The 12,442-nt window shown below is 46.2% G+C and overlaps 1 protein-coding gene across 1 annotated transcript in view; it reads left to right on the top strand.

The window, feature by feature from the left end:
- The window catches only part of ELP3 (elongator acetyltransferase complex subunit 3), a 119,165-nt gene that overhangs the window by 13,160 nt on the left and 93,563 nt on the right, over nucleotides 1-12,442 (top strand). The window contains exon 7 of the mRNA XM_053249380.1: nucleotides 2,145-2,299. Coding sequence (XP_053105355.1) covers nucleotides 2,145-2,299 — 155 coding nt within the window. The remainder of the gene's footprint in view (nucleotides 1-2,144; nucleotides 2,300-12,442) is intronic.

The following is a 12,442-nucleotide window of genomic DNA, read 5'->3' as shown; positions in this document are numbered from 1 at the left end:
GTTCTGTGCACATCCGTAGTTGACATAGTACACTTGGACTTCCAAAAAGCTTTTGACAAACTTCCTCATCAAAGACTCTTGAGAAAACTTAGCAGTCATGGGATAAGGGGACAAGTACATGTGTGGATTGCCAACTGGCTGAAGGAAAGGAAACAGAGGGTAGGTATAAATGGAGAGTTCTCACAATGGAGGGAAGTAAGAACTTGAAGTGGGGTCCCCCAGGGATCTGTACTGGGACCGGTGCTCTTTAACTTATTCATAAATAATTTAGAAGTTGGGGTAAGGAGCCAAGTGGCCAAATCTGCAGATGACACCGAACTATTTAGGGTAGTGAAATCGAGTGCTGGACTAGGACCGGGGAGACCTGAGTTCAAATCCCCATTCAGCCATGAAACTAGCTGGGTGACTCTGAGCCAGTCACTTCTCTCTCAGCCTAACCTACTTCACAGGGTTGTTGTGAGGAGAAACTTAAGTATATAGTACATCGCTCTGGGCTCCTTGGAGGAAGATCGGGAGATAAATGTAAAATAATAATAATGATGATAATAATAATTAAAAAATTGAAAAAGTGGTAGAAAATGAAGGTGTAAAAATATTATGGGACTTCTGACTACAAACAGACAAACATCTGCCACACAATACACCAGATATCACTGTAGTCGAGAAGAAAGAAAAACAAGTCAAAACAATCGACATAGCAATACCAGGGGATAGCAGAATAGAAGAAAAAGAAATAGAAAAAATCACCAGATACAAAGATCTACAAATGGAAATTGAAAGGCTGTGGCAGAAAAAGACCCAAATCATCCCAGTGGTCATTGGCGCCCTGGGTGCAGTCCCAAAAGACCTTGAAGAGCACCTCAACACCATAGGGGCCACAGAAATCACCATCAGCCAATTAAAAAAAGCAGTTTTACTGGGAACAGCCTATATTCTGCGACGATATCTATAATAACAACAGCAACAACATTGACAATAAGATTCCGCCATCCCAGGTCCTTGGGAAGGACTCGATGTCTGGATAAAACAAACCAGTCAATAACACCTGCCTGACTGTGTAAACAAGAAATAATAATAATAAATAATTGTGAGGAACTACTAAAGGATCAAACTGGGTGAGAGGGCAACAAGATGGCAAATGCGGTTCAGTATTAATAAGTGTAAAGTGATGCATATTGGGTAGGGATGTGCACGGTCCGGAGCAGTCCGGACCGGCACCGAAGAGGGGCCTTCCTTTTAGGGCGGGGAGGGCTTGCTTACCCCTCCCGCCTCTTTGCCCCCTCCAGAGGCCGTATTTTACAGAATAACGGGGCGCTGGAAACCAGCCGCCCCCCCCCCCGCCGCGAGCAGACTAAGCCCCAAACTGATGGTACCACTGCGGCTGCTGCTACTGTCCCCCGCCAGCCCTCCCTCCCAGCTGCCCGCCCGCCCGCCCGCCCGAGTCCTCACCCGATTCTGCCATTGAAAACAAAGAGAGGAGCTACCGAACAGAGCTCCTCTCTCTATGAAGTTCTGCCGGCTACTGAGGCTTTGTGTGCGCGCATGTGCACGCCGCAAAGGGCACCAATTGCCGGAGGCCCGGTCTACCCGCCGGGAAAAGGGCTATTCTGTTCTTCTGTTTCAGCAGCTCTCAGCCAAACCTTGAGAAACTTAGTAAGGCAAAAGAGGGGCTGGCCATAAACCTGCACTGTGTGTGTGCACCTTAGGATCATATCTTGCATTTGTGTCTCTCTGTGTGTGCTTAACTTTTAACTGTTGAATGTAAGCTGCATGGACCACCCTGGAAAACTGGGATATAAATATTTTAAGTAAATACATGCCAGTTTGGGTGATCTGGGATGTCTCTTTTTTTCACTTGCGGTACTAAGACACTGTTTTAATTTTGTTTGCTGTTTAGACTCTCTTTGCTTCTGAGAAATGTTTATCGTTTTCTTTGGCATGGAAGAGGGACAATTCACAGTTGCTAAAACACACAAGAAGCTAGCCACATTTGCCTTCCTTCTCTGCTTCTCGTTCGTCATTCTTTCTCTCTCTTTTAAACTGGGGTTTACTGATGGCCTTTGCTCCCATTATACCTTCCTCATCTTTCTGCCTCCTAAAAGATACAAAGGCGATTGTCTCATGGGCTGATCTTATCTTTGCAGCTGAAACAGCTGGGTCACAGCGTGGACAAAGTGGAATTCATTGTCATGGGTGGAACATTCATGGCACTTCCTGAAGAATACCGAGATTATTTTATCCGTAACTTGCACGACGCTTTATCAGGCCACACTTCCAACAACGTGGCAGAGGCTGTCAGGTAGGCACCCAATTCCACACGCTTTCCTCTTTGGTATGGTTTGGTTTCCTGAATCCTGACTCCCAGAAATTGCATGATACAAACGGCTACCTCAAGACGATGCTTAAACTGCCATGTGCTGAACAGTCAGTGTGTCTAATCCAGCCTTGCTTGGATGACCGGGAGGGATGGTGACACACCCTCTGCCGTGGCTGATCCTTGGGAGCTGGTTCTGGTGCGGTCATCCTCATGCTAGATTTCTGTGTACTGTGACGGTGTTGCTTCCTTGCCCCTGGGCAGGTCTCTGTAGGTAGGCAGGACAAACTGGGCATGAAGTGAAGAGAGAGAGGACAAGGGGCTTCCAGCAGAGGTGGGGCAGGGTGTGAGAGATGGCAGGGCCTGGTTGTGCAGGGTTGGCCAGTGGCTCATTTATGGCAGGAGTGACGCTTGCCTGTTGTTGTTCTTGAGTCGGAGAGGCAATGTTCTCTCAGCATTTGGGAAAGGTGTACTGGCAGTCGGAAGGCGGGTCCTCTGACCTGTTGGGGTCCCCAGTTGGTTAGGGTTGAGTGCATGTATCCTGTCCTTCCTCCAAGGAGCAGAGTGTGGTGTGCCTGGGGACTCTATTCCCTCTTATCCCTGAAACAGCCTTCAGGCTGCCAGAAAGGGAGTGGCCCGTCCATGCCTGCCCAGCAGGGATTTGAACCCAGGTCTATTCTCCTCTCCCTCCAGGCCCAACTCTGCCCACTATACCACACATTCGCTCTCTTGGCTGTATATCTTTCTGCAAAACAGCATCATCCGGGCAAATCAGATGGGTTTTCATTCTGGAGCTTTCAGTAGGCATTGGCCTCCAGAGGGCAGCAGATCCCTTAAATTATGTTGCCCGTGTTTGTTCTTTTCCATTCATACTTGACTAGAAACCAGAAGTTCTCTGCTTAAGCTGCAGCAGAACGTTACACTTTCACTTTAAAAGGAATTAAGCACACAAGGTTTGGAGGAGATTGGAGTGGGTAAAAGTCTACCACTTCTCCTGCTATACATTTCTTCAGCTATGGAATGACTCCTGTGAGTCATTCCCGGGCCTCAAAACATGCGCAAGAAATTTTGCCTCGTGAGTAACTCACACAGTCCGCTCGGTGATGAAACACTGCACTGACCTGCTGCGGACGGGCCTTTCTGGGTGGCCCCCCTTGAGTGACTCTGTGTGTGTGTGTGTGCGTGTGTGCGTGTGTGTGCGCGCGCCTCCATGTTTGAAAACACAACACACTGATACTGTTTAGCAAGCTGAATTAACTGTACTGCTACATAGCTGAAGGCCATTGTGACTGGGGATGATGGGAGTTGTAGTTCAACCCTATCTGGGGGCCCAGGGTTTGAACAGAGCATAAGAACAGCCCTGTTGGATGAGGCCCAAGGCCTGCCTAGTCCAGCATCCTGTTTCACACAGTGGCCCACAGGCAAGAGCTGAGGGCATGTTTCCTCTCCTGCTATTTCTCCCCTGCAACTGGTATTCAGAGGCTTGAAGTGGCCTATAGCCATTAGGAGTAGTAGCCATTGATAGACATGTCCTCCATGAATTTGTCTAAATTCCTTTTAAAGACATCCAAGCTAGTGGCCATCACCGCATCCCGTGGCAGAGAATTCCATAGATTAATTTCTTTTGTGGAAAAAGTACGTATTTTTGCCGGTCCTACATTTCCCGGCCTTCAGTTTCATGGGGTGACCCCTGGTTCTAGTGTTGTGAGAGAGGGAGAAAAAGTTATCTCTGTCCACTCTCTCTAGTCCATGCATAATTGTATAAGCCTCTATCGTGTCTCCCTTTAGTCTCCTCTTTTCTAAACTTAAAAGCCCCAGATGCTGTAGCCTTGCCTCCTAAGGAAGGTGTTCCAGTTTGGAACCCCTGCTGTAGATCATGACCTCTTGCCTTGTCAGGCAAATATCCCAAGCAGGGAGCAAAGGCAGGAGTCTGTAATCTACAATGACCTTCCATGGAGAAGCTCATTATACGCGGATTCTGTATCTGTGGTTTCATATATTCATGGGTGTCTAATTGACACCCTATTCCATTATCCATGGGTACCAAAGGGTGAAAACCCACGTATCTGTGGTTCCGAGAGGGCCAGAAATGACTGTGAAGGTCATTTCTGGCCACCATTTTATCCATGGGAGCAATTTTGTAGCTCATTTCAGCAAAAAAAATAAAAAAAAAATAGTGATTTTGGGGGGCATTGCTGGATGCCTGGAGACCATGGTAGACCCACAAAGCATTTTATTTGGCCCATTTTTGTGGGTTTTTAGGTGTTGTGTTGTTTGAGTCTGGGAACCTAACCCCTGTGTTCCCATAGACTCAGTGGCTCATTATCTGCAGTAATAGGCAGGAATGGAATCGCCGTGGATAATGAGCAACACCTGTATTCTACACCAAAGAGGTAACTGTTCTCCAAATTATTATTATTATTATTATTATTATTATTTTTATTAATTTGATTTCTATACCGCCCTTTCAATGGCTCAGGGCGGTTTACAAAGAGAAATAACAAACAAATAAGATGGCTCCCTGTCCCCAAAGGGCTCACATTCTAAAAAGAAACATAAGACACACACCAGCAACAGTCACTGGAAGTACAAATTATCATATATTTGGCCTTGAGGTTAGTTACGTCAGAGAGTAAAGACCCATTTGTAACCTAATTTTGACCATGGTGATGATTCTAACCTGTATAAACCTACAGGTTTTGTGTAGGTATCCGTCCCCCCCCCCGCCCCACTCACACATACACTTCTCGTTTGATCAGTATTTCAGTACTGCTGCCTCTCTGCTGATTCCCTTTCTCCCAACACCAGCCTCCTCCAAATCTTGTATGCTTCATTCTTTTTAAAGTGAAAGTGTAACATCCCGCAGCCACTGGCTAGGACAGACTCGCCTCGATACATCACTAAGCCAGGTCTCTCTCAGCCAATAGCTAGAGATTTCAAACACTGCAGCCTGCATTTACGTCAAAACTGACGTCAGGTTTATAATTGTAGCAGGTAAAATGCCGAAACCTCTCTCCCCCCGCCCGCCCCAACCTTTAATTTAAAACACTGCTATCCTGCACTGCAGCAAAAAACCCCAAAGCTGGTTACAAAAAAAAAATTAAAACTGAACACTTAACGTCAAAATGTTGAAAATTGTGTAACAATAGTAAAAACAGCAGCCAAAGTAACAATAAAAATGGAGTGGCAGCTGGAATACAGCCATCCGTTCACAGTTCAGGAGAATAAAACTGTCTCTGCCTACTGCCGCAAAGGTAGTAAAGTAGATGCAGAGTGCCTCTAGGGGGTCCACAAGAGGGCGCCACCACCAGAAAGATCCTAGCCTTGCCCCCCCCCCCCCGCATGTGAATCTGAGAAATTATGCACGCTCTGCTTTTAATTTGGATTCTTTAGTTGTATGTCTGTGGCCCCAGCGAGTGCTTGAAACAGTTATCCACAACTGACTTTGACGCCAAACATAAATCTGTAGATTTTAATTTAATTTAATTTATTTATTGAGCACCTTTAATGAGGTGTGTGGCACTTCTGGTGACCTGTGCTGCTCCGCTGAATTTGGTTTGCTAATAGACCAACGGGAGCGGATTCTCATTCTGTAAAAGGTTACGTGTTCTCATGGATCCGAGGCTTTAATGGTGATTCTAATCTGAACTCCTCTGTCAGTATTCTCCAAGTTTCTGCTTGCCCATCTCTGCTGCTTTTACTTTGGTTTTGTTCATAGCTGGAACGATGTGTGTGTTTTTTTCTATTTGGAATGGTATACCAACTTATGGTTTCGTTTTAGTTCAGATTTGTGTCTTAAGATCTTACTGTGTTTGATATATGTATTGAAAGCCAAACGTTTTGTAGAAATTTGAAAAGTTTAAATACATTTACATGATACTTGGTAATGACATAAGCAGAAAGGAATCTAAATTAGACATTTTGACAGTCTGGGGAGATAACACAACAATGAACACACCTTCCATTTTTACTCTTGCCACATTGTATGGACTTATTAAACACTTTCACTGGAAATCACTGGAAATGAAGAGGGAAACTACTATAATGGTAAGGGCCCAATGTCGATCCCAACTTCTGCTGTAAACCAAGATCTCTTAGAATGTAAAGTGCCCCCAACAAATGCTAAGGCATCTCCCCTGCTTGGTTTCTCCAAGACAGGAAGTCCCCCAGTCTTCTTAGACAGCTTGTTCCATGGCTGAACTGCTTTCATAAAGTTTTGGTTAAACATTAGGCGAAATCTTCTGTCTCCTTGTCATGCAAGGCCCATAACGTGGTGCTATACTCTTGGAAATATGTGTATTCTGAACACAGAGGATAACAGGCCAAGAGGCATTGGTGCAAATCTCAAAAAGGATTCAGATTTGTACAAAAATCTACGTCAACAGAATAAGAGATTTTTGTACAACCAGCCATTTTGCGACAGGCTCTGCATCTCCAAACTACTGTTTTGCACTGGTGTTTCCCAAAGCTCTGGGGGGAAAAAAGCTCCTGGAAGTCTCAAGTCTGATATGTACACATCTCTTTGAACATGAAAATCTGTGAATTGCAGGAAAACCTTGCTGCAGGACAGGCGGGGAGCATAAGAGACTACTTTCTAGGGGAAGAAACTGGAGAAAATGCAACTTTCTTTCTGCCGGTTGTGTGAGCTCTCCCTCTGATGTTTTCCAGAAAACTCTGGGCCTGAAGCATCTCCAGCTGTCTGGCCAGAGAACAACACCTAGGCCTAGATAACCCCCAGGGGTTCCTTCTGGGTGGCTCTGCTGGTGGCTGATGAGAACTGGGGGAACTTTGTCATAGACAGGATGCAGGCCCCAAGTCTGTGGTATGTCTTGCATTGGAAGGAGAGCTGGTCTTGTGGTAGCGAGCATGGGTGCTAAGCAGGGCCTGTCCTGGTTTGCATTTGAATGGGAGACTACGTGTGTAAGCACTATAAGAGATTCCCCTTAGTGGATGGGGCCGCTCTGGGAAGAGCACCTGCCTGCTTGCATGCAGAAGGTTCCACATTCCCTCCCTGGCAGCATCTCCAAGAGAGGGCTGAGAGAGATTTCTGCCTGCGACCTTGGAGAAGCCGCTGCCAGTCTGTGTAGACAGTGCTGAGCTAGATGTACCAGTGGTCTGACTCAGTATATGGCAGCTTCCTATGTTCTTATGACATTGGCTATATTCTGTACAAGCTATACAAGGACTGCAGCCAGTCATTCAAGAACCTTTACTCGATCACACTCTTAAGTAATATAGCTGATTAGATTTAAATATTTTTGCATTCAGTAGCTCAGGAGGGCGCCCTGTATTGCGGTTCTGTTGATATGCAGCTGTGTTTAAATTTTATCAGTTATATCACTTAAGAACACAATAGACTAAAAGTTCTTGAACAACTGGTACAGGCATAGTTTCCAAGTATAAGAAAATATTAAAGATAACACTTACTTCTGTTAATTTACATTATTTTTCATTCCCTGCTATAGTAACGTATCAGAACAAAAAGGGGGGGAAAAACTCTGGGGAAAAAATACCCTAAACTTTCAGTGCTCTCAGTGTGACCCCACTTTAATTCAAGCAGAGCGATTCTTGTCTAAAATGCTAGCTGATTCATAGGGCTGGGGAAGGACTCCATTTCCTCGTGCTTGCTGTGTTCCTTTCAAGGCCTCGCTGATGAGTCTTCTAGTTTCAAGTTCTTGCATCATTTGAATGAAAGATAACTTGAAGGGAAGGGCACCAAGCTTAGCATGGGATGAGACACGGGCCACGGAAGAGGGCCGAGAAGAACAGCACCCCCAGGAGAAAACTGCCCAGGGTGCAGAAGGACCCAGCCTCTGCCCCGTCACAGCCCACAAGTTGTTGCAAGCCTTTTCCCAAAGGCTCAGCTTCTCCTGATGACAGATTCCCGGGTGGAAATCGGATTCCGCCTTTGCACAGAGTGAGCCCGTTGGCCTGCGGAGTCCTTGCCTGTCGGGGGGCAAGTGACTTGTGGAGTCTTGTGGGTGCCCTCAAGGCTGGTTATTATGGCCCCCGTGGAGATGGGCACCATGCAGAAGGTTTCCGTGGAAGCGCTTTCTCAGAAGGCCTTGCATCCAGCAGCATCGATCCCGGGGAGGGCTGTTCCTCTCGGTAAAGAATGCCTGACAAAGCTGATGAGAAGTTTTAACTTTATCTCCGGAGAACACAAGGCATTAAGGGGATTTCAGTGCGTTTCCTGGATCTCTATCAAACAAGGACGGGGACTTGGTGATAAGGGAGAGGGCGCCCCTTCTGTGGGAGGACAGCTGTCTGGATGGCAGAGCATCACTCTGCTGCTGCCGGCTTTCTTTTGTTCTGCAGAGCAATGCTTCACCTCTCGGCATTGGAATGCAAAATCCGGGGCTGGGGAGGGGGAGGGGGGGCTGGCAGCCGAGAAAGCAGGATCTAAACAGGAGCTTAAATTATAGGTGCAAATAAAAGGCAGAGTTCTCTTTATCTTGCTTCTCCTGGTGACTCATTGGGTGGGAGTGGGGGACGCAGACCGAAGCCTCTCCAGTTGTGACTCACTCCCCTAATCACTTGAGTGAAGTCCAAGGAAGTCTAACTTGCCATGAAGTTGGGGGCAACTTTTGGCAGGCAAAGGAGGAAAATGAGACCTTCGATGAGGTGCCGTAAGGAACTGGGAATGCGTTGGACTGTGGAAAGGAGGGCTGCTGGCCCAGGGCAAATCTTTTGGCTTTCTTGGGCTTGCCTCGTGGACAAGGGGGAGCTCCGGCTCCTCATTTACCTGCCAAAGGTTTAGTTCTGCACTGTGGGACACCTTCTACATCTTTTTTAAGCTTTTCTTTTCCTAGAGGCTTTGGACTTCCTTTCCTGCATAGCCTGGCTGCTTTTGTCAGTGCTTGCATTGATATTCTCTTGGCGCAATCAGTGTGCTGACGGCTCCTTTAAAACAAATTCTCATTCCGCTAGTTCAACCATTTTCATTTTTATTATCGTTCTTAAATGGAAATCAACGGCTCCTGTATCGTAGCAAGATCTGGTATCTCCCAAACAGTGTTTCGTTTTTGTTCTGTTGAGATGATGCAGGGCATTCTATTGTCTCTTAGTATTTCTCAAAGTTCTGACTCATGAGCCAGAGAGCCTTTTAAGAATGTGTGTAAAAACTTCAGGAATGCTTCACCATCACTCAAAAAGAGAGCGAGAGAGAAGGAATTCTGTATCTTTGCAAGCAAGCAACTCCCAGAACAAGCAAGCAAGCAACTCCCCCCAGGGAGGGGGGTCCTGGTTATAATTATTTCTGCCCTTCCCTTTGCTCAGTTAGAAATGGGACTGCGCCTTGTGGGATTCTCCCGTCCCTGAAAACAATGGACGACATCACTGCTTATAGGTTGATGCCGAGAGAGGGAACCAGCACCATACAGGGCCCTTCCCACTTATTGGGGCATAGAGCAACGAATGCATCCAGTACTGTATGGTGAATTTTTTCAGATGTATAAATCTCAAAGCACTAATACACAGTCTGAGAATCATTGAGATTCTCCATGCACGTCATGCATAGCCTGTGATCCTGCATCTTTGCACCCATTTTAGAGATCAGTCTCAAAACATTCTGCCTGTCCACCAATACACTGGTTGACTCTGGGCATTTCATTCTCTCCAAGCATCACAGTCGGTTATCTGGAGTAACAGTCCCTGAACTAATTTCTGCCTCTGAATTGTAACAGGTTCAGTAGGGTAAACGGAAAGAGGTCAAATATTAGGATTGTAGCAGATTGAGGGTAGTGGAAAATGCCTTTCCTGACTCAGGCCAGGTTAATGGATGATCTCCCTGACCAGTCTAAACCAGTTCTGCATCATGTGGAAGACTCTAGCACTGGGTCATCCTTGTCCTGTGTTCTGAGACGCAGACTGGCTGGTTTAAAAGTCTGTAACTTTCAAGACCCGAAAGTTAAGAAAAATGGTTTGGGGGAAATCCAGAAGCTCTGGTGGGTTCCTGCTGCCATCAGGCATTCTAAGACTTGCCTAGAATTGGACCATTGGATTGAGTGCTTTGGTCCATGGTCCCTCTATAGCTGTGTACTGGGCAAATGCAAAAATCTGCTCCCCCTTTTTGCTAAAAGGGAAGACAAAAAAAAAAAAAATCTTCTCCAGGGCGTTTTGCCTACACGTGGAGCTAATTGCCAGTTTGTCCAAGCTCTCATTGAGACATGTTTTGCACCAGAGAAATTCCACCTCCTCCTGCTGGGTCAGTAACCACCCTTGGAGGCTTGAAAAAGATAAAAAACAAAGGAAAAACACTATTTTTCAATTACTATAGACTAGAAAAACACTTTTATTCAATTACTACAGACTAGTTCCATCTGAGGCTTTTAGATACACTTCAAAATACTTAGTTGTTTAAAAGAATACTTCAAAAGCACCCCAAATGATGCTGGGGTTGCACACTTTAAAATTTAGTTACTTGGCTGCAAATGGCAGATATTTAGGAAATACAAAGCACACACCAAAGAAACAGAAATTCTTACTAAAACATTTTCTCCTGCCTTAAGTTTCTGAAGCCACTAGGCTTGGCTTCCTTTTCCCTTGAACTCACCAACCTCTTGATTTGAATCAAGTCTCCTGCAATCATGCATCATGCTTGCTACCATAAGAGCAGCTCTCCTAGCAAGTCTTTGGACAGGTCATCTTGTCCCAATTTATTTTTTTACCTTCCTAAGGTATCAAAAGAGCTGTCAGAATTCATAGGAAATTATGATTCCATGAAATGGCCTTGGAATCCTGTTATGTGGCCGCAGTACTTAGTGACTAAGTACCCACAGCCCCTGGTGAGGGTAGGAGCTCTTAATTCTCTCCGCATCATGTTTGTAACACTAATAGCACTTTTGCCAACTAATAAAATCCACAGTTCTTGAGATGGAGAGAGAGACACAAGAAAGCTGACAAAGACATAGATTTAAGATTTGGTGCCTTAAGGTAGAGGTTCCCAACCTTGGTCTTGAGAAGTCTTTGGACTACAACTCCCATCATCCCCAGCCACACTAGCCTTTGTGGCTATAGCACCCACAACCACAGTGGCCTTTTGGGGGTGGTAGGATGATAGGAGTTGTCATCCAACAACATCTGGAGACCAAGATTGGGAGCCCCTGCTTGAGACCATGTTGACTGCACCTTGATGTTGCTGTTGAGTCCGGTCTCTCTTTCCCAGCTGTGAACTGCCGGGTGGGTGGGTGGGTGGAATAGCTGACTTGACAAAATTGCTGCTTTTCTCAAACTCTGGGGAATATAGTGGGCTCTTCGTTAGCTTTGATCTGTAGTGCTGCATGTTGGTAGGCACAGCTCCCGGTCAATGTTTGTTGATGTGCAGCTGAGGAAACAAAGATAGAGAAGGTGGGAATGGCCCAGAGAATCTGTGCTGAAATGGAGGTTTGACCTCTGCATGTTTAACACTTTGGCTGTACGTGGGATCCTTGAAAGAGATAAAAATAGAAACATTGGGATGTAACTTTCCTTGGGGTGCTGAAGGATGCTGGTAGACTTTACAGATCCATTTTTTTTAAAAGCATCTTAAAATGCATAAATAAAAGCCACAGCGCAGACACCTCTATTTTGCCCAGACCTTCCATTTAAATGAGAATCGACTTGCTGGGTAAAACTCACATCCTGTTTCCAGCAGCGCCCAGCCGAGTACTGCCTCAACCAAGCCCTCGTGGGCATGCCATACCAGGCGTGCCCCTGCCTATGCCAGCACCCAAGATCCAAAAATACGCTGCCACTCTTCAGTGAGGGTCTTAGCGGACACGGCTAGTAGGCATTGATAGCTTCTTCCTCCAAGAACCGCCTCTTTAAAGACATCTAAGCTAGCAGCCCTTTGTCGTGCCTTCTGGCAGTGACTTCCATGTAAAAAAGGTACCTTATGACTGTGTGCTGTCATGGCCTGGTCTGTCGCAATCTCCGCTCACCGCAGTGACTCTAAGTTGGAAGTTGAGGAGGTGGGACCAGTGGTGGCCCTGGGCCATGCCATCGCACTGGGGTGTGGGGAAACCTTGGCGCTGGGATCCCCCAGGAGGTGCCCTCTGGCAGTACCCCCAGAATCCAAGCCCACTAGAGAACCGGTCCCTCCCACACCATCACAAACACACCCCGATGTCTACACACTAGCACCATCAG

Source organism: Hemicordylus capensis, chromosome 1, assembly GCF_027244095.1.
Source record: "Hemicordylus capensis ecotype Gifberg chromosome 1, rHemCap1.1.pri, whole genome shotgun sequence".
NCBI lineage: Eukaryota > Metazoa > Chordata > Lepidosauria > Squamata > Cordylidae > Hemicordylus > Hemicordylus capensis.
This window is presented reverse-complemented; position numbering and strand designations above follow the sequence as displayed.